At 37.8% G+C, this 23,783-nt stretch overlaps 1 protein-coding gene across 1 annotated transcript in view; it reads left to right on the top strand.

Moving 5' to 3' along the window:
* LOC124712230 (xanthine dehydrogenase/oxidase-like) overlaps positions 1–23,783 on the top strand; it is a gene marked incomplete at its 5' end in the record, with an annotated part of 311,678 nt that overhangs the window by 195,531 nt on the left and 92,364 nt on the right. The window contains 5 exon segments of the mRNA XM_047242525.1: positions 364–479; positions 1,925–2,020; positions 2,129–2,317; positions 11,798–11,820; positions 13,553–13,735. Coding sequence (XP_047098481.1) covers positions 364–479; positions 1,925–2,020; positions 2,129–2,317; positions 11,798–11,820; positions 13,553–13,735 — 607 coding nt within the window.

Raw genomic sequence — 23,783 nt, 5'->3', positions numbered from 1 at the left:
TGGGAGTCTGCAGTGTTCAACTCAGAAACCTGTACTTTATAGGTAATTGATGATGATATTAGTATAATCTCTGGTAATGCATCACACTTCTGTGGTAATGCATCACACTGTAGTGGACAAAAAATCGGAAACAACTAAACAACAAGCACAAATAAAAACATGAAAGGAAGATGGGAGTTTGATATTTACACTGAAAATCAATTCATCTATTTACATTCAGGAACAATAAATAACTTATCTGATAGTAAAAACATTCAAAAACTTTTGAGTAATTGATATGTATGCGTCTCAGCTCTTAGTAAGATTACAAAACGAATTAACAAAGACATGTATGCCCCTTAAAGTTATTTTTTATCATTACAGGAGAAGCAATGTATGTAAATGATTTGCCAACCATGCCAGGTGAACTATATTGTGCCTTTGTTGTTACATCTATCGCAAATGGTCACATAAGAGACACAGATCCCAGTGATGCTTTGGTAAGTGTTGATGCTGTATACTGCATAAAAGTACTGCGGTATTAATTTCACAAAAATGTTATGTCTTATGTCAAGAGAGATTTTAGTGCATTCAATAGGAGAACATTTTAATATTATAGTTTTCCATTAATCATTTTCATTGTCAATGAAAAAAAGGAATTCTGTCTGTTTTCTTGATGTCTGGAATCTTCCAGGCTCTTTTATAGTACTTGTTCGGGTCAAAACATCTTCCAGAATAGGAAGGGCTTTTGTTAAAAGTGGAACACACAGTATTTATTTTATATTTTGTTATGAACCAGCTTTTGGCTTCCTGGGGCAGCATCAACCTCCTTTATGAAATAAAGAGCATTTGTACATAAACACTCCCAACAATTTTGTGATAGCTGTCATTATTTTCTGTGTATGGGGGTTGAGCCATGTTTGGTGCAGTTTGTACCCTAACTTGTTTATGTACTGAGTGTAACAAGTTGAGAGTTTGAACTCAGTATTTGCAAGTCTGTTTACTAGGCAAGCTAGAGAAGTTTTTTTCAGGGAAGTAATGTAAGATATTTCAACATTCATTGTTGTTTTTTTTTTCAATTTGCAGTTAAATTGTTATAAATATGACTAAAAACCATAGACTATTCTTAATTTTTAAAAAGTACACAAATGGATGCTGATAATGATGATTTTCTACTAACCCTGTGTTATCATGGATGCACAATAAGTAAAGGTCATTAAACATGATGAAAATTCATGAGTGACAAAGTGCACAATTTCTACTTATACGATGAAAAATGAAACGATTGTTTGGCATTGTTGGCTGGGCGGCCTCATCCGGTGAAGTTTGGCCACCAAGTGCAAGTCTTATTTCAGTCAATGCCACATTGGGCAACTTGTGCCAGTGAAGAGGATGAAATGATGACAAGGACAACAATGCTGTCCATGAGCAGAGAAAATCTCCATCCCGGCCGGAAATCGAACCCGTACCTGCTGCATGGGAGGCAAGTTCATTACCACTCAGCTCAGCAGGTGGACTACATATATGATATGTCACTGTGACTCATATTTTAAATGGGCATCCACATTATCTCAAAATCTGTGCATTGTGTCTTATACAGAACTGTCACAGAAGTTAGCTTGTGACACAATAGTAAAGACACTGCACTTGCTTTTGATATAGTGATGTTAAAATCCCTCTCCAGACATCCAGATATAGGTTTTCTTTTATTTTTAGCTTCCCAAAATTTATTGAGGAAAGACAAGAATGGACGTGAGCAATATCTTTCCCCATCCTTGTCTTATGTGATATTGTGCACCCTCTCTTATTTGATGTCTTTGTGAACACAACATTAAATCTTAACCATTTTTTTTCCTTTTTCTTACTTTACTCTTAACACACATAAAAGCAACCACTAATGCCTTCAGTCCATATTGTTTATACGAACTCCCTGCAAATGTTCTAGGCTGTGCCTGGAGTGGTAGCATATTATGATGCAAAAGATATTCCAGGAAACAACAACTTTTACCCAAAATCTTTGACCAGCTTTACTGATGAGGAGGTAAGATCAATGAAAAAACCATTAAAATACAGAGTACAACCTTTGCTGTTAGAAACCAAGCAAGTTTCTCCACATCACATTAATGAAACATTTCTACTATCTTCCTAGATATTTTGCTCTGGAAATGTAAAGTACAATGGACAGCCAGTAGGGGTGATTGTGGCTGAGTCACATGCAATTGCAGATGAAGCTGCCAAATTGGTGAAAATAAATTATGATGTTGTAAATGAACCCATCATTCACTTGAGAGATGCCCTTAAATCTGGAGATAAAAGCAGAGTTATGGTGATAGGTGAAATTAAGCCGACTGATACTGGAAGTAAGTTTTTAATAAACTGTGAATCTTTCTGATGGTAATGGGACAGATTTTAGAATAAGACAACTGTTTCATGTGGTATAACTTCAGTAATTTTCTTGTATGTATTTAAATAACTGTATGATCTTTGCTTGCGATTCTTGTTACACTTAACCAGATTCAGGGCATCCATGTCACCCAATTGCCGCTCATACATACTGGTTCTTAATTATTGTACAAAGTTGCACAGCAAGTGGCCCTACACCCCCTTCTGTTTGACAGCCACCAACAATTCAACTATATTAATGTATGGTATGGTGCGAATCAGCCCAGTCTTCAGACTACAGTGTGACTCTATGGGGGATTTTACAGTTCCATGCAGTCAGAATCTAAAATAGGCACAGATTTTTTGGCACATTATCAACTGCTCCCCAACATGGCAAGTATGTGACTTTTTGAGAGTGTCACTGGGTTGACAATTGAAGGTTTTTGTCATGATGTGGCTGTACACATGACTAAACCCATGCAAGATAGCAGTAGTGAGTATTCCGACTTACTGAAGAAATACCCAGGTCTTACAAAACCTCCAAGAGCAACAACACAGTGCATCACACACGGACTACAGAAGGGCCACATCTCATGCCAACCTAGCTACTTGGCACCAGATTGACTTGCCACAGCAGTAGTGAAATTTGACAGCATGGTTTGTGAAGACATGATGCAGCCATTGAGTAGCACCTGGTTGTCTCCATTACACTTGGTACCAAAAAAGAATTTTGCATGGTGCCCTTGTGGTGATTATTGGGCCCTAAGCGCCAGAACTGTGCCCAGTCATAATTGTGTACCATCACTTTGGGAACATAATTATGTGGCATGACTATATTCATTGTTTTAGACTGTGCAAAGGCATGTATGCAGATTCCAGTGGCAGAATCAGATATACAAAAGACAGCCACTATCACTCGTTTTGGCATTTTTTTAATGTCAGTTCACGACTGTTGGTCTATGAAAGGCAAAGGTACATCAGCTCCATGCTAAAAGGGCTAAACTTTCACTTTGCTTATCTTTATGAAAATCTTATGTCTTCTATCTCTCTGGAGCAGTATCAGGAGCATCTTACTGAGGGCTCAGAAGATAGGAATGGTATGGGATCATTTTAAATAGCACAAAAGTGAGTCTTCTGTCAGCAACAAGTTAATTTTTTGGGTCAAAGGATTATGTTGTCAGGTTTGTTACCCTTGCTGGTGAAAGTTGAAGCTATCCTGTAGATGACACAGACAAAGATCTGCAAAGACCTGTGTCATTTCCCCAGTGTCCTCACTTTATATCACCAACATCTACCACATGCAGCAGAGTTGCAACCATCATTAACAGTGGCACTCACCAGTCCAAAGAGCAAGAGAAACTCAGAAGTTTCATGACCAGATGAAATGATTTCAGCTTTCAAAGTAGTCAAGCAGAGTTTAGCACACATGACATTACACGCACACCCAGAATCAAGTGCACCATTGGCGTTAGTAGTTTACATGAGTCAGACAGCAACAGGTGCAGCACTGCAACAACTTCATGATGGAGCTTGGCAGCGGCTAGCATTCTTGTCACAAACTCTCCGTGTTGCTACATAAATGGAGTGCCTATGACAGAGAGCATTTAGCATTCTATGAAGCCATTAAATATTTCTGATCTCAACTGGAGGCTAGAGAATTTACCATCTTTACCAATCATAAGCCTCTAATATGGCTTGTGACAAAATAATATGAACTATTCACCTCAGCAGCATAACCAATTGGTCTACATTTATCTGTACAGTAAAGTCACAAAACACATTTCTGGAACAGACAATATAGTGGCTGGCTGCCTCTCCCATGTTGACAGCACCACTCATTTGACAGATTTCACTGAACCCTTGGCAGTGCAACAATCAGACCAGGAGTTGCCTGACCTTTTTGAAGACTCTGAATCATTGCTTGAATTTCAGATAGTAGTGATACCCAGTGCTGATGCCAAGTTTCACTGCAATGTCTCTAGTGGCAAACCTCATCCTTTTTACCCATGGAATTTGGGAGGTGTGCTTCTGATAATATACAAAACCTGTACCATTTGGGTTTTTCTGTGATGACATAACTAGTCTACAATTGTTTTGCATGGCCTGTAGTCAAGAAAGAATGATGAGACTGGGCATGGACATATATTAAATATCAATGCAGCAAAGTCAACAGACATGCAGGTGCCAGTGGGCATCTTCCTGGATACACCAGTTTGATTTGCAAATGTTCATATTGGTACTTTTGTCCTCTTACCTCCATCAAAGAGCCACCACTATTTATTAACAATGATGGATTGTTTCACCTGCTGGCTGGAAGCTGCACCAGTAAACAACATCTCAGCAGAGATCTTAGTTTCTGTCTTTGTTTTTACTTGGGTGCCATGTTTTGGTTGTCCTTCACATGTCATGGAAAATCATGGGCACCTGTTTGAGTCCGACCTGTTCATACAGCTGACTAAATTTTGTGGCACTGTGCATCATAGAATGATGAGATGTCACCCAACCAGCACTGGGGTGATAGAATTGTTATGTCAGATGACCACTTGTTACAACTTCTGCAGTACTCATTAACAGCAGACACAGTGGCTGTGCCAAAGGCTTAGACCGCATGGAGTTTTACAATTATTTATTGAGCTTTCTTTACAGTTTCTCCCTCATCGTCGCTGCCCAGCCCTGCGGATCCTTCTGTCTGGCTGCTGCTGTGTAGATTCTCTGACAATGCAACTGCAACTGTCAGCAGGGCTATCTGTGCCACACATACTTTGCAATGCTGTGAACGCTGGCTGCCTCTATTTTGCCATTCTCCACTGCGTGAAGCAAAGCTTACTACATGTGGCCGCAACAGAATGCTGGCACTGATCACTGCCAGTAGCCCTGAGATATATTTAATGCCAAGCTCTGACCCCCATTGAAACCACCTTATTCAGGACCACATAAAGTGGTGCAACAAGGAAATCATATGCTCAACATTGTCATTAATGGCAAAACCACTACTGTCTCACTGGACTGCATGAAACCTCCGTACCTCTTTCAAGAAGTTTCAATGAGGACAGCACAGCACAATCCTGATACAGTCTCAACTGCTTCATGACCATCGGTTCCAACAGCCATCAATGTGAAGAAGCCCTCTGGACATACACTGTTCCACTTTCCCAGAGGTGACTGATATAGTAGACAGAAGTGACACTACAGTGGAATGCAAATCATGTGGTTTTCATGCATGATTTTGTAATACTATCAAAGTGATTCCACACCAGGCATCAGAGGTGTTGTATTGTATGACACTTGTGTGCTTACTCTTAGAGTAGTTTTAGCATTCTATTGTTAACTGGTTATGGAGTTGCTTTTGACTATTGCACATCTGAGTTTTTGGGTCGATTCTACTTCCATGTAAAGCATCTATATCAAACATCTATCACTAAACAACTCACTGTGCATTTGAATAAAGTGTTACTGATTCTGACATCAAGAATCTATCTCTTTCTATATCAGCAGCTAATAGTATGAGTGCAGTAATTTGTTCAGACAGCCACAGACCCAAAGCCATACTGACAGGTGTATGAGTTCTGTTTAATGTGACAAAATCAGCCTGTGATAGTTTGCTTCATATCTGTGTAGTTGTGAAAGCAACAGTTAACTGACTGGCTCTTGGGATGTACAAAAAACTCAAATGACATGAGGAACACACTACTGATTACAAACATATAGGGTTCCTTAATTAACAATGCAAATGTAGTTTAGGATTCTCCAGGACAGTGGGCAGACTTTTATATAGCTTTCCTCAAAATTTTATTTTCAATATGTGGTGTGACAATAGAGATATGGATGATTTGCTTATAAGAAAAGTGACTGTAAAATTTGTTGTTAGCGTATTTATCAAGTGTCAGAAGCCACACTGTAACTTCTTGTCCATGACAACTATTACCCATGGACTATGGATGTAAGTCATAACTTGATGTAAAAGATAGTAGTCTGCCATGTTGTTGGAAAAACATCACATACCATTTTTAAAATAAAATTTTTATTTTAAAACTTCAAAAGGACAAACAATATTGAAAATATCATCAGACTTCCATATCATAACTCAACAAAACTAAGAGTTTCTGTAATTTCAAGTGACATCCTTCTAAAGAATATGAATATGTGTATCAATATATATAAAAAACAAAGATGCTGTAGCTTACCAAACGAGAAAGCATTGGTATGTTGATAGACACAATAAAAAACACACAAATACACACACAGATTTCAAGCTTTCGCAACCCAAGGTTGCTTCATCACGAAAGAGGGAAGGAGAGGGAAAGTCGAAAGGATGTAGGTTTTAAGGGAGAGGGTAAGGAGTCATTCCAGTCCCGGGACTTTTGCACCATCTTTGCACAAACACCTTTTTTGGGAAAATAAACAGGATGTTTATAAAAATCAAAACCACCCATTATATCCTTTTCAAATTTTTACATGATACTTCTTCCATTTTTTACATGGGTACTCATGCATAGTATTTCATTCCAGCTACCACCAAATTATTAAAATTACCTTCCATGTTCAAAATTATCTCTATTGGAGTGTTACCAGATTTTTTTGTGGGCCCAGTCCAATACAGATTGTATGATGCAGCCAGAATTGCCTCATCCCACAATGCTGTTGGCAGGTGCTTGGCAGAGCAGACCATCACATAGGACTCTATCTGCCTGCTGGGCAACTCCATTCTGCTACGAATAATATGGTCCAGTAATTGAATGTTTCAGTCCAGATGTGTCAGCAAACTTAAGTACATCTTTCTTATGGAACTCCCTGCTACCACTTGTATACAGTTATTTCACAACAAATTCAACAATAATCGTATCATTTAAATAAACAATAGTAATTTTTTCTTTAGTTTCATCTTTATGTCACAAAATATATGCTCCTCTAAAACTTGAAAATCTTCTATAAAAACATGAAAGTGTAGGTGACCCTGCAAATCATTTTATTCAGTTGGTGCATAAACACATACACATACTAAGTCATCAGATTTAGTGCATTTCTGCACTCTTTCACCAAATTCCAGCTGATCTTTACCATGGACACATCTCTCATATAAACTGCTATCAGTTGTTGTCTCTATAACACAATCCCTCAAAAACTGGTGCATATATTAAACACAATACTTTTCTTGACAAACCACTTCACTGCCAAATGATTAAATTCATTTTCACCACTGGACACAGCAGACAGCAACTGCAGTATTGTTTTTGAAAAATATCAATGACTATTTCTTTTTGTGCAGTTTTCTTACCAGATAATGTGTTGCAAAATCTGTATAGAAAAATGCCAGATATCTTCAAATATCATTCTGTCCATTTCTGTGCACTGAATACCTGTACATCAATTCATTGTACACCAAATGCTTCAGTTTGTACACAATTTTTAGCACTGTACATATTTCCTGGAGTTTTAAATGTTTCATATGTGGTGTACCAACCATGTTCATATATTTTATGATGTGGCACACCACTGTCAATAAACCCCTCATTACAGGCCAGTTTATTTATAACTACTAAACTTTCTTCTTGATTTTTGAAGTAACTGCATGCCTGCAATGTCTTTAACTTCCCATAGTACACTCATTTTATTGAAGACCTATTTTCTCACATCTATAACAAATCAAAACTGTGTTACATTGTTGTGATAAGCATTTACAAATTTCATTCATTTTAAAATTGGATATTTTTGATATAGTTACTCCAGATTCTAATCTACTGTTTTGTGATGTGATAAAGCTAATATTTAAAATTGTTCAGGAAATCTCAGTGGTGGGCATTGGTGCAGTCTGTGTAAATAATTCTCAATACTTAAAGAACATACAGAAGAGTGAGCAATTGTCATCAAGTCTCGAAAAACTTGTAAAATTATTGAGTACTTATCTTTTTCTTCTCTTTGTAGTTTCCTGAATGGTTCTCATTGGCCAATACATCCAGAAATATGGTTTCTGCTTGTGGAGGAGATATTTTGGGTGATAAATTGTGTTATGCTTTGATGTTAAAATGATTTTTTGCAAAGAGTTTTTGCTTGATTATTGCCATCATCTAATACTTTGTTTTGAAGAACACACATCTTGAATAACAAAAACTCTTCCTTAAAAATGACCACATTGGCAATTAGCACCCCATTCTCAACAAGAAATGCCTAAAAGTTCAGCAACCAGACAAAGGCTGTAGCAATATATTTTGCTATGCAAAGATGGCATACTGAGTCATACAAGCAAAGATAATTTTATATGTAATTAATACTTTTGATGTCTGACATTACAAAACTTACAAGTGGCATACAGAATTGTAGAAATAATAATATGTAAAGCTGGGTGACTGAATGGCAAGGTGATGTGGAACAGCAGTTTATCATCTATTTAAAGTAAATGCTGCACTCTAGTTTGTAAATATGGAACTAAGGCCAGAGTCGTTAAATATCACCAATAATCAATACTTTCAGATGATATGAAATAACGTTGCACACCAATGCCAGAAAATAAAATAATTTTCTGGAAATGGAAGTTCCTTCATAACCGCAAAAACATTTGTCCATTAGTAGAAGTATTTTTGAGTTTAGCATTTGAAATGAGTTTTTATGAGTAGTATTAGCACTTGAGTGAACATTTACAGAAAGCATAAAATGTTGTATTTATTCTTTGGTGGTGTAAAAAATTAAATTTTAAAGCTTGTCTTTCAAGGGATGACTTTGAACAGTGCCTTCCGTATTCTTTGGCACATCAGCTGATCAGTGCTGGCTAATGGTTGTTGTGTGTGTTGCTTGTGTTTGTGTGGAGGGTTTCTATGAACAAGCATAACCTTCCACAAGTCAAGGTGAGTCAGTTGTGAGCTGGAAGAAGAGGGGTCGCCCATCTAAATAGCTGCCAGTTTCTTCCAAAGAAGGAAAAAGAAGAAAGAAAAATCAAATTTCAGAGTCAAGTCATGAAGAGCTGCATGATAATGAATTGTTGAAAAACCTAAGTGGGTGTGATAACATGGAAAATATGTTTTAGTGAAGTTTCCTCAAAAGGAAGGTGTAGAATATTATGCTGGACATGTTATTACTTATGATAAAATTACATTTCTGAGGAAATGGCATCCAAAGGTGGAATCAGATGAGGCTTCTTTGTGTGACCTAATGTTCCCGATGTGTCACGTTTTGAGAAAGATGATATTTGTAGGATTCCAGCTGATCCTAAGGTAGATACAAGGGGAAGGCTTCATTTTGAGTTTAAATTTGATGCCTATGACATCTCCTAGAGTGGACACTTTCCTGGAGACTTCCTTCCCTGTAGAGTGATTACGGATATATTTTTTAAAAATGTGATAACTTTTTTTCATTACTTTTATTAAAGTCATACAGACTGTTTTGAAAAGATCTGTTTTTAAATAATTTTCTTATTTCATAAGTACCTCAGCACCCATTTCCATTATTAGCAAAATAAAGCCATAATCATATGAAAAGTTGCAGGTGATTAAAGAAACCTAATAAAAAATAATCAAATTTTTCTAAATAAGTTACTTTCAAAACTACAGTTATATGCAAAATACCATGCTATTTCATATGATAGGGTTGCCATTTAACAGTAATTGACATACCTACCACAGAATAGACAAATGTTCAAAGCAACCCTGTCCCAAGGGGTGAAACTGAACAGTGAAAAATTAAAAAAAAAGAAAATAAGCTAAGTGTACAGGACAAAAATCTGTAACATGCTTTATCATAGTCTACAAGACATCTTGCAACTTCTCAAAAAATTTTGTGTCAATATCTTGAGAAGTTTCTGTTTAATTTACAGAAACGATTATAAAATTTTTGAAGTCACCCCACTTTATGCTAATAATAATAATAATAATAATAATAATAACAATAATAATAACCCCGTGGAGGCTCGGGAAAAGAATAGGCCTCCGGTATGTTCTGCCAGTCATAAAAGGCGACGAAAAGAACAAACCACTAATAGGGCTAACCCCCCTTTTAGTGCAATTAGTTGGTTCAGGACAGAACTAAAGAAGCCTCGGACAAGCGCCATCATGGTCGGGGACGACGCTTGAACCCTATGCCCGCCCACAATGGTAACTGGAAAATGATTCAAATCCAAATAGAGGTGTTTTGCAGGATATGCTTCCTGCAACCACCCTAGAAGGAAAACAAAGACATAGGATGAGATGGTCAGATGAAATTAATCGACACCTCATGTTCTGTTATTACCAAGCAACAAACCTAGGAACCAACACAACTGGATACAGATCACAAGTATACACAACGTTTATTACCAGATACCCAGAATTAAAATTTTTAACAGAACAACGACTAGCTGATCAGATCCGTGTAATAATAAAAAATAACAGGATACCCCAGTCAGAATTAGAAAACATCAAACAACAAGTACAACAAATACTGGAACAAAATAATGTGCAATCAGAAGAAGAAGAAGAAGAAAATACAGTAATGGACTCAAACATCCCAGAGCAAACAAACAAAGAACAACACGCATCAATTAAACAATCAGAGGAAAACGAAATCTTAAGACAGCCACCAGAACAAGCACAAATAGAACACGAAGTGACACACATGTTAGATATAGAAGAAAAATTTCAGCTGAAATATATAGAATACAAAGACACAAATACAGACATTAGACCATTCTTGCATAGACCGCCAAATAACCCACAAGTCGAAACAACAATAAAAACTATCAACACAATCATACACAACAAAATAAATGAAAACCCAACTATGGAAGAGTTACAACTACTGGTTTATATAGGAGCACTCGCTACACTAAATATACACACTAGGCAGAGATCAGTACCAACCAACACACAGAAGAAACCCACAAAACCAGCATGGCAACACAGGCACAGATCAGAATAGAAAAACTGAGAAAAGACATCGGACAGCTAACACAATTTATAAGAAATGAAATGTCAGAAAAAAACGAAAAAGGTTAGGTAAAATCTCACAACAAGAAGTGATAGAGCAATTAGATGAAAAGAAGCAGAAATTACAAGCATTGGCCAAACGACTTAGAAGATACAAAAAAAGTGAAAATAGAAGGAAACAAAACCAAACATTCAACACAAACCAAAAGAAATTTTACCAGACAATAGATAACACACACATTAAAATAGACACTCCACCAAACATAACAGACATGGAACACTTCTGGAGCAACATATGGTCAAACCCGGTACAACATAACAGGCATGCATGGTGGATACAAGCAGAAACAGACACATACAAGATGATACCACAAATGCCTGAAGTGATAATTTTGCAACATGAAGTCACCCAAGCAATTAATTCTACTCACAATTGGAAAGCCCCTGGAAATGATAAAATAGCAAATTTCTGGCTAAAGAAGTTCACCTCAACACATTCACATCTAACTAAATTATTTAACATATAAAAACAAAGATGTGGTGACCCACCGAATGAAAGCGCTGGCAGGTCGACAGACACACAAACAAACACAAACATACACACAAAATTCTAGCTCTCACAACCAATGGTCGCTTCATCAATATATACAGTGAGACGGAAGGATTCATGATTGCAATACAGGATCAAACAATAAACACCAGATATTACAGCAAGCATATTATTAAAGATCCCAATACCACAACAGATAAATGCAGACTTTGCAAACAACAAATAGAAACAGTAGATCACATCACAAGCGGATGTACAATACTAGCAAATACAGAATACCCCAGAAGACATGACAATGTAGCAAAAATAATACATCAACAACTTGCCATACAACATAAACTAATAAACCAACACATTCCCACATACAAGTATGCACCACAAAATGTACTGGAGAATGATGAATACAAATTATACTGGAACAGAACCATTATAACAGATAAAAGAACACCACATAACAAACCTGACATCATACTCACCAATAAAAAGAAGAAATTAACACAACTAATTGAAATATCCATACCCAATACAGCAAATATACAGAAGAAAACAGGAGAAAAAATTGAAAAATACATCCAACTGGCTGAGGAAGTCAAGGACATGTGGCATCAGGATAAAGTTGACATTATACCAATTCAACTACAGGAGTCATACCACGCAATATCCACCAGTACATTAACGCAATACAGCTACATCCAAACTTATATATAAATCTACAGAAATCTGTAATTATTGATACATGTTCAATTACCCGAAAGTTCCTAAACGCAATGTAACATATACCGTACAGTTAAAAGAAGTCACGCTTGATCAAGGTCCGCGTCACTTTCATTTCGAACCAGACCTAAGGTCTGAGAAAGGAAAGAAGATGATAATAATAATAATAATAATAAGAGATGTTTCTGAAAATTATAAAATATGTTTGAGATTCTTTTTAGTTTTACAATCTTCCATCGGAAACAACTTTCATTTCATGTTTTTACAACTGAATATGACTAAATTATACTTCAGCATCCATTTAAAAGTAATTGAAAATCAAAATTTTGCACTGTGTGAAAAAAATTATTTAATAGCTGGTTGCTTTAAGAAATGAACTAAAAATAAAAATGAGTCACTAACAAATTACATTATAGGATATAGACTGATGGCACACTCATTGTCATCCATTAACCTTCCTTTCTGGAATCACTGCTGTTACAATGCTTCCATAATGAAGATCTGTAATGATCAAGTGGTAGTTTGAACAAGGTTTTTGTAACTCTATGAAATGTCTAAAAACCTAACACTCATTCAAAGTACAGAGAACACAACTACAGGAAACTAACTGTTTCTGTAATGTCAGGTGACAACTTACAAAGAATGTTAATATATACATAACAACATTGAAGGCACAAGTACTTTCACATAAATGAAAATTTTATTACATTTTAAATGTGAAGTAGGAATGATAAGTTCCAGTTTCATGAGACTTTCTAAACTAGTTGACAATTACATTATCTGCAAAACTGGATTCTCATAATTCCAGAACATATCACCAGTCAATCATACTGAGACACAATCATCATAAATCACAGCATGAAATAAATTTTGAATGATGTGTCAAGGTGACATAAAATTTTATTGACATATTTCAATAAAATTTAGAGAAAGATATAGAGAGATAGAGAGAAAGAGAACAATTCACTGGATTTAGAGAGAGTCTGTACACTTTTATTGTTTTATTTCTTTGAATAAAAATTACTATTTCAGAAAGAAAAAATGCAAAACATGTCATTAAAGGCAGCTTTGACATTGGCAAACAGTATCATTTCACTATGGAAACCCAATGTGCTGTATGCATTCCAACAGAAGATGGTATGGATGTTTACGCTGCAACACAGTGGATGGATGAAACGCAAATTGCAATATCACAAGCTCTTAAAATGCCAGAAAACAGGTAATATTTTGCATACAGCTTATATTTTATATTATTTAATACAGTATTGCAGCTTCTACTTATACAATAAAGTTTATGCTAACTGCCGCATATTGTTATTCCTTATTTCTGATTTTTATCTATAGTAGTTAGCTATGCTTTACACAAGCTGAAGAGTACAGTGACAATAAATTCATTTAGTTTATTTAGGGAATATACTCTGGTTATTGTACCTGACAAGTTAAAACTATTTACCTAATATAGACTTAAACTGGATATCTCCGTTCTGTGGGCAGTACACTAGCAGTTATGCTTCCTGAGTATTTCTCATTGAAAAACTCTGAGCCCAAAAGTACAAAAGACAAATCAAGGCTCTAAGCAAGTATTAAAAACACAAGAAAATGTATATCACAGTCAAAACTCTAAAACTACCTGTGTTGTAAAATCATTCAGTATTTTGGTAGGAATTAAGTGGAAACAAAGGAAATTATGTCCTCAGAGAGTAGTTTTGAAGAAATGATGAGTCACTGAAGTCACTGACCACAAAATTCAATGATTGCTTCCTCACAGTGGCAGCAATCATTGTACACATTAATAAACCACTAAATACAAATGCTTTAGATTTACTCCAGGACTGCTTGCAACACCAACAGATGCTAACTTCAAAAATACCACCGCTAAGACATTACAGTACTCATCTGGTTATTAAATGGTATTAATTTTCTGGCTATTATGCTATTTCTAGCAAAGTATTAAAATGTTTTCTTGACTTGATAGAACTGCACTAGGGGTGTGCCATATTGTTCACTCAGAATAAGATGTTATACTTCTTCCTCTCATGCTGATGAAAGATATTTATGTAAGAACATTGTTTATATAGTATTTAAACAGAAAACTTTGCATTGTGCTTTCTGTGGTTGGATTTATGTACAGAAACAGTGAAGGAAGCTGATTGTGATGTTTGTTGGGCTTCTGCTGTTACTGGACTAATTGGTAGCCCAGAAATTATTGCTGCTGCTGTTGATGGTTCTGGTGAAGTGGTTACTGAAGCTGGTTGTAGTGTTGGTTTGGCTTCTGCTGTTGTTGCTTGGACTGTTGTGGTGGTTCCTGGATTACTCATTGCTGGTACTGTTGGTGATGCTGTAGATCAGGCTGTTCCAACTGAGCTCCAGGGAGCCGGAGCGCTCTGGAGCGCTCACTGCGGCAGCTCGGAGCCCGTGTGGAGGGGGAAAGCAAACTCACTGCCCCCTGGCCGCATGCAGTCGCAACTGACACAGTAATCTGTGTCCAATGACAGCTATGACAGCCGTGGGAGCCCTGTACCTCTGTTGGAGGATACCTTTCTATTCGTTGAGAGGGATGGTCGCCGCAGTGTGTTGTATGTTATAAAGTATTTAATTCTGCGAAGAGGTACAAAACACAAAGACATTATACACGTCTTCACGCAGCACACTACGATTAGGTAGAAGGTGTTACATGCAGAGAACTGGTAGCCAGGCTTAAGAACGACCTACCAGGAGAAGTACGTTTAAAAACGGTTTCGTAATACAGAGGGTATCAAAACATGCAACATAGTTCGTGTTCTGTAATGCATTTATAATTTTCAGGTGAATGAATGCGAAGAAAACACTACTGAATCTGAAATTCGAGCAAGCTATGGGGTCGCTCACATTATTGCGATGAGTGGCAAGCTGTTTTTGGTGGGACCACTCGTCAAATCATGCATGGTAGCAGTTGCAGAATGTTTGTTCCCAAGGGAGTTGCAAGCAATTGAAGGGGTAATTGAAGGGGTTTGCCTGTCAAAGCAAACAATGTCTCAGCGAATCCTGGACATGATAGCAGATTTAGAGACACAGCTCAGGAAAAAGGTGGAGAGCTTTGTTGAATTTTTGCTAGCGCTCGACGAAAGCACCGACATATCGGACTGTGCTCAGCTTGCAGTTTTTGTGCGTGGTGTCGACATGGAGCTGCAAGTAACTGAAGAACTCTTGGATGTGGTACCACTCGATTGCACTGCAACAGGACGTGACATTTTTGAAGCTGTTTGTGAATCAGTGGACAATATGAATTTGCCGTGGGATAAGCTCTGTTCTGTAGTGACAGACGGTGCACCAAAAATGATCGGGCGTCACCAAGGTTTTGCTTCTCGCTTGAAAAATAAACTCAGGGACGAATTCGGAAAGAAATTTTGACTCTTCATTGTTTTATTCACCAAGAGGCACTATGTGCTGAAACAATAGAGCTAGGTGGCGTAATGAAAGATGTTGTGAAGTGTGTGAATATTGTGCGGCGTCACGGTATGAATCATCGCCAATTCAAAGGATTCCTTAAAGAAATTGAAGCGGAGGATATACCTTACCACAGTACAGTTCGTTGACTGAGTCGGGGAAAAGTTCTTGATGTTTTCTTTGCATTCATGAGGAAATATCCCTTTTTCTCGAAATGAAACGGGAAGAAATGCGTTGTCTGAAAGATATAAAATGGATGTCAGACCTGGCATTCCTAGCTGACATAACTATGCATCTGAATAATTTAAATCTGTCATTGCAAGGCAAAGAGCAGCTAATCGTTGACATGCACGACCAGATCAAAGCGTTCCTGGAAAAGTAATGTTTATTTGAGAGGCAGATGAGTAGTGGACATTTAACATTCTTCAATCGTCTTGCTTCTTTAAAACTACCTGTAGGTACTACTTTCGGCTACTACCAAGCAAAGTGAAAGCAGCTCATCATGTCGTTTGAAACACGATTCCAAGACCTCACTAGTTTGAAAATGGAACTTAAGGTGTTCAGCACTCCTTTTTCAGTTTCCCCGATGATTTGTCATCGTCACTTCAATTGGAGATTATTGATTTCCAAAATTCTACTTTGTTGAAAGAGAGGTACTACAACACGTTGGATTTGTCATGATGGTATCATTCATTACAGCGAAAAACATTTCCCAAGCTTCACAACAATACCGCTCAGATCATTTGCATTTGGATCTACATATTGTTGTGAGCAGCTTTTCTCAGCAATGAAAAGAGTAAAAAGTAAGGAACGATTGTTTCTTCAGGATGCAACAATGTAGGCCATCCTCTGCATTAATGCTGCAAACACTTTGACATTTTCTTTTCATTACAAGATCGGAAATACCAGGTGTCAAACTATAGAGGCCCAATAAATTTAATATGCAACTTCTTGTAAAACAGTTGTTTCTGACTTATTTCCTGAACATCGTATTTCCTGGTCTAGCATGTCACCACGTCATAGCAGCTAAGAGTATGAGGTTGTCGATCTTGTAAGACGCAGCTGGCACATCAAAACGCTTGCCTCGCTGCCTGCCTCATCCAGCCGTGCCCATTTGAATGGTTACAGCGAGCGACACAGCTCCATGGAGCAGGGAGCGCTCCACGGCTCACAACAGAGCCGACGAGCTGGAACAGCCTGCTGTAGATGAAGCTGGTTGTAGTGTTGGTTGGGATTCTGCTGTATGTGATGTTACTGGACTGGGTACTGCTGCTGATGTTGGATTACCCACTATAGCAATGGTCTCTGTATTCTTTTTTTATGTAACAATTGTACAATTTTATGTCCAAGGAGTGACTTTCCACTTGCATGCAAATGCAAACCATGTTTAGTAAAGTCTTCTCTCTGCAAGAAATCGACAGATAAGAAATGTGTGTTGAGGAATGCTTAACATAATTTTTTGAACTGTCTGTTTGCCTTAGTAATTTCTACATTTACACAAGAACTTTCTATCAGGTCGTGTCTGTGTGGAATTCCAACAACAACTACTGACACATTCTTGTTGCAACTCAGGGTTTCTTTCAAATTATTTGTGGTTTTAATTAATTCATTGCTATATACATCATTGGCACCCCCCCAATTATTACAGTATGACCATTACAATAACACAATTTTGCATCATTTATGTTTCTTGTTACTTCAGCCATTGGTGCACCTGGTTTTACAGAAGAAGTAGCATTTATTCCATGTTCAATACATAAAATTTCCACTAGGCCACATCCATGACTGTCTGAATGTATATTCACTTTAAGTTTGGTACTTTGCAATTTTAGGCCTGTTGTTTTGTCTTTGTACACATGTTTGTTTATATTGTTTACACTCATTTCTGTACGTATTCCTTCATCAAGTACACTGAATCGATTATGTCTCTGTAGGCACTAACGTTTTTTCACATCTTCTCTCCACCTGCCCCCAACGATCTGTGTGTGTGTGTGTGTGTGTGTGTGTGTGTGTGTGTGTGTGTGTGTGTGTGTGTGTGTGTGTGTTCACATCTGAAGAATTTTGTGTGGTAGCTTAGTCTACTTTTAAATGTACCTTAAATATGTCTGCCTGGGGTATGTCATATCGTTGGCATTCCACCCTAGATTTTCTATTGTTGTAAAATTCCTATTTTCTAGCTTCAAACAAATAAAAAATAGCTTACTGGTGTCAGAAATTTTCATTAAAAACTGTAAACTAAATTTATCCAGGGTGTATATGACCCGGGACAACCGGGAGATCCGAGAAAAACCCGGGAAATTTTTCATCGGGCCCATGCGCATACGCAGTTGAGTGGCGTATGAGTAGTACCTTCTCCCATTTCTGGCTACAGAAATGTGGGTTGGCTGTGTAAGCAGTCGCAGCAAGCAGCTAGATGCAACTGGGAAATATTTTACTGCTGCACCCAAGCTGCCAGATTGCCAGATCTATGGGGGAGGGGGGGGGGGGGGGGGGGGGGCGGCACCAAATTCATATTCTTGAGGAGAAAAAACCTTGTTTCACAAAGTGCCTAGCATCGAGCACAGGTTGGTCTATCAATTACGCTTAAGATTTTGATGCACATCCCTGTTGGTTTTTGTACACACTCTGTAAGAAGGAGAAGAAATGGGGACATCACACAAATTAGGGAAGAATATGACATTTCCAAATTTATACAAAAATCTCATACTACTACTTTTCCATCTCATGCTCGAGAAACTGGAGCGTATGAATGAAATGTGAAACTATTTTCTAACATAAAGCTTTTTTCTTGTAGTAGGCCTAATAGGCATTTTATATTGGTCTTTGTGAATTACATTCTGTCTTGTTATAAAAATGACCATTTGTGCCAAAACAATTTCGTTTATTTGATGTGTGTTACAATTTCTGCAGTGGCAGAAAGGCCTGTTTTGTTTCATCTAGCAGACAGTGACAAAGTAGACGTCATCAAATTGAGGAACCACACCAGTCTTGGGTACTATTTGTATTAACACCTTACGCAGTATTAGACAACGATATTTCGATTTTTCATGTAACAAAACATTTGACAAACTTTGATGAGGTAATAGACTCTTTCACAGACAGGAAAGCACACCATGTAAAGCTGTAGCAAGATTAGAGAGAAAAGAATGCTAGGAACTAAGGATTGAAGAAATGTGTACTGTATTGCTTGTCTCTTGTCTTTACTGGTTTTATGTATCCTATATTTAATTTCATGTCACCCAAAACAGAAAGTTATTACCTAACAAGCAAAAAAAAGAGTGCAAATTTTCTGAGGAGTTCTTGTTCTCCCGATTACAAATAATCCCATCCAGAATTAATTGTGAGATTTTTTTAAGTGGGGCAGGATGTCAAACCAGGCGACTGGGAGCAGGAGAGGCACCACAGGACATTTTTAATTTCCACTGTCCTGAATATAGTTTGATGACATCCAGTACAAAATATACACATTTCAATTCCACCAGGTGAAATACAGTGACGTACGGTAGAAGAATGCTGTGTGAAGTGGGGTGGCACTGCACTCTGGCACACTTAAGACCAAATAACATGCCTTACATTTCCTCGAACATATATGTTTTATGTATGAGAATCTGCAGAAAGATGTGTGCTACAAAATGAAGATATTTTTGAAAATTCGATTTTTTTAAATTTTTGTCATTGTATCTCAAACGCCCGAGGGAGGGGGACTGGGAGGGAGGGGTGAGGGCACTATCTTAGTATTTTCCTGGTTTGGAAATATCGTAGATCCATGGCTGATGCGCTGAGCAGTCTGAGTTATAGTGGAGAGTGTGTAGTCTCCATGTGGCCCATGTTCACATTTAGTGATTTTGCTGTTTCCTCTTTGCTGCTCTCATGTCAAATGTAAACAAAATGGATTTCTGTCGTCGTGAGCTATCAAGTGAATTAAAATACATGCACATAATTACAGAAGGCTAATACACGTTATTAGTTTCAGATTTCATTTTATTTCCATTTTTCTGACAGCCATGCATTAATCGACTTGTAGAACAATGAAGTTATTTTTGTCGGTTTGCTAAAGAAATTTGGTTTTTATTAATCTTTTATGCTGAGGCAGTCAACGTGTTTGAAACATAGTGTTCAGTGCCACACTATTGGCTAATTTCAACTGCTCGCTGCATTTCAAGTGCACGTTTTCATCTTCTACCACTTACGGCATTATGCCATAATAAAGAATCAAAAATGAGTCAATACAGTACTGGTACTCCAAGAAAATTCATGTCGAAGCCCACTTCATTGGGAATCTGGATGTGCAAATGTGCTTTTTAAGTATGCACTTTAAATGTACCATTTTAGTATGGTTCACGAAATTCCGATGCTCTTGGAGTATTCTCTGATGTCTTTTTTTATGACATAATGTAAGATCTTTTAATGTTTTACACATACGAACATACGGGCTTCCTTCATCATGCAGCCACCAAAGTGCGGTGGTGCCTGTTATCTGATGCTCTCTGAGGCTCTCTGACAACTACTGAAATGAACCTATTTCTAATAGGTTGTGGGAAAATATTGCGAATGGTGGTTTGAAAAGCATTACTTTTGAAAGTAAATTTCCTTTTACGCAAGTTGAACTATGTGCGAGGATGTATGATGAAGTTCTTAAATCACATAGCGTTTGATGATGAGCCATTTAGAAGTATTTCGTGCCCAGAAGTTCAGAAATTCATGTCGTTCTTAAGAGTAAATTGATGTAGTACTATGGCAAGCTCTCTGTCCTCTGCGGTAGTTAATTTGTTTGTGGAAAACTCTGAGGACAAGTCACAGGACTAGGATAAAAATTTTACTGGTACATTTGTGTGATATATCTTAAAGTGTAACATGCGCAAAAAATATCAACATTATATGTGAAAGCTTAGCTTCTCTTGCAGCTTATTAACATTAGAGACCAATATTATATGTGAAAGCTTTGCTTTCTTGTAGCAACACTATGTATATTAATTTAAAACATTAACTTTTCCTTTTTGTGTACCCGCACTACTTAACAGTTGTGTTGCTATTAGCTGACTACATCACGTGTCCTGTGGTCTGAATATTCACTGTCATCGGCTGGCTGGATCATGTGACATGAGCTATGACTGACTTACAAAAGCACATCGAAATCTCGATTACAATGGTTCAGAAAGTAACATGTGGTGTTTGGTGGAATTCGAATTCATACTTTTGTAATATGAAAATATTTAGAGTACATGTTGCTGTACATCAAAAATCTTTCCAAAAGAAGTTTTCTTCCCTGAGTTTCATTTTCTAAAGTGTCGGGAAATTCTACACCTGTGTATAAAAACATAACCATTGGAAGGATTGATAAGTTTTACAGTTCCGAAGGAAAATATGCTGTCTCTTAATGACATGGAAAAAGTGTGTTTTTATCCAGTAGAAAGTGTATTTTTAACCGGGAAATCCAGGAAAAATCCGGGAATTTTTTTCCTTGTCCATGTATACACCCTGTTATCATTATCTTCTGGGGCAATGCAGCCACAGCCAAGAAAGTATTTGTATGAACTTGGGTACAAATGGGTGTGATAAGATATGACACGAAACCATACATTGGAGTTCACTATATTATTCACATTGTAAATGTACACTGTTGTGGACCAAATGTAACACACGAGTCAGTGGTGTTGTGTGCAGGAGCCTTGCTGATTGAGCCCTCACTGGAACCCCCTTCCCCCTCCCCTCTTGTGCAGAACACAGGATGAGGAGAGGACAGGGGTGGAATATTAGGGTAGTCATCTTTGTGTAGGTGCTTGTGATCACCCACATTGTGGCTGGCTGCTTGGCAGGGCACGGGTGGACCATTTCCTTCAGGGTGGTCTTGCAGTAACAATTGTAGTGTGAGGCATAACTGAACCATTTCTTGCAAGATCATAGGCTAAGAGTCATCAGGGGTGGCGGATTACATGCCATGCACTGCAGTGTCATCTATTGTGAGACAGGGTTATTTGAAACCAGCAATTTGTGTGTAATGATGCGGTCATGCAGCTGTTGCAGTCATTCGGGAGGGAACAGATGTTGGGGAGGTGCCTACCTGTGTATAATAAGTTGCTGACTAGATGTTGGTGGAACTGTGGTATGCTGCTGGAACATCTTGTTCAGTACAGTAACACTGTTGTACAGGTCATGCAAACCCTGCAGTACTACATCATTGAGTCTGTTGTCAGATTGCGTAGGTGAGTGCATTTGGCAGTATCTGCGAATCAGTGTGCATGATGTGGATCAAGCAACATGGTGGTGAATGTGCACAGCCATCAGCAGTTGTGTGTGGAAGAGGTGAAACACACGTGGAACCAGCACAGACATTTTGGGTGTGGTGGAAGATCAGCATCCACTGCACAACAAGTGGTGTTGTCTGACAGCTGCTGTAGGGAAGTGTTGTCCCCTAGTAAGGTGGTGACCTGCCGAGTTGCATCATCTCTGGCCATTCAGATGGTTGTGTAAAGTCATAGCCAACTGCCCCTGTGGGGAGGGGACACTGGCTCTTTTGGTGATGGTTGAGTGAAGTTGTGATACCTTAGCCAGCTTGGATGGCTTCGTGATGAGGGTGTCATGATCGGTGAGAGTCGGCTGAATTCATGCAAGTTCAGGTGCCTGTCATTGCGAGGTGAGTGGAGGTTGCAGTGAGGCATGATGGCTGTCATTTTTGACAGCATTGTCTACAGATTGTCGATTGTATAAAGTGGTAGGGTGGAAAACAATGCCCAAGCACTGTTCAACTGGTTGAAAGGCACAATCGTGAAAATGTTTACTGTCCAAATGTGGCATCAGTAGCGTCCTAAGAGCACACTAACTAGTTGGACAGCATATTCCCGTGTGGCACTGTAATGATGCTTTGTACCTGGACTTAAGTGCCATGAAGTGTGTTGAATAGGCCATTGTGGAGAACCAAACATCTCAATTATATATTCCATATCCACATGAGCCAACTATTGTGCCCTGCAAGATGGCAAACACCGTAGGTGGCCTGGGTGGATTGCACACTGTTCAGATGTGCTGTTGTTTCAGTTTTTAACACTGTTTGATGCATTGCACATGAATGTTCTATATTGTATTGTGGCACATAAAACAAGAATGCTGGAAAATCACCTCAGTTCACATGAAATGTATAGTGGCAGAGTGTGATAATGGCTGTGTTGTTGCTGTGCAGTAAATGTGTGGGTAGTAAAGTGAGAAAATATGGCATGATGAGGCAATCGTGGGTCTCCAATTTAAGAACCCAGATATGGATGGGTGCATTAAGATATAACACAAACTTATACATTAGAGTTCACTACTTTATTTACATTTTGTATATATATATGCTGATATGCTGGTCGAGGCCTCACATATTCACTCAGCAAAAGTGAGCACTATGTTAAACAGTTTCATACATTTTGCAGAGATATGTTTAAAAACCTTGGAATTCTTGCACTGACTGTCCAAGACATTTACCTCTTTGTGTTATTTTATAGGATTAATAAAAATCAGTATCATTTGAGATGTGATTCACTCACTACATAAAAGATGAAAAATAAATTGCAATGGGAGTTTCTTCCTTTTCTAGGGCCTAAAAGCAAGCAATCAATAGCCCCATAAATTCAAAGGAAAATGAAAGAACAGAAAATATGCTTTATTAGTTATTTGTTTTTGTCTGTTTATCTGCAGAGGGTTCCAAACTTGCATGGCAAAAATTGTACACATGGTAGAGGATCCTAAACAGAATACTTTAAGATAAAAAACTAATGGTCAGAAATGAATATATAGTTTTATGTTGACATAAACAACTTACACCTTATAGCAATGACATCATTAAATTACAACAAAGTGTTGTC

This window comes from Schistocerca piceifrons, chromosome 8, assembly GCF_021461385.2.
Source record: "Schistocerca piceifrons isolate TAMUIC-IGC-003096 chromosome 8, iqSchPice1.1, whole genome shotgun sequence".
Taxonomy (NCBI): Eukaryota; Metazoa; Arthropoda; class Insecta; order Orthoptera; family Acrididae; genus Schistocerca; species Schistocerca piceifrons.
The sequence above is the reverse complement of the archived record's forward strand: the minus strand, read 5'-3'. Positions and strand labels throughout refer to the sequence as shown.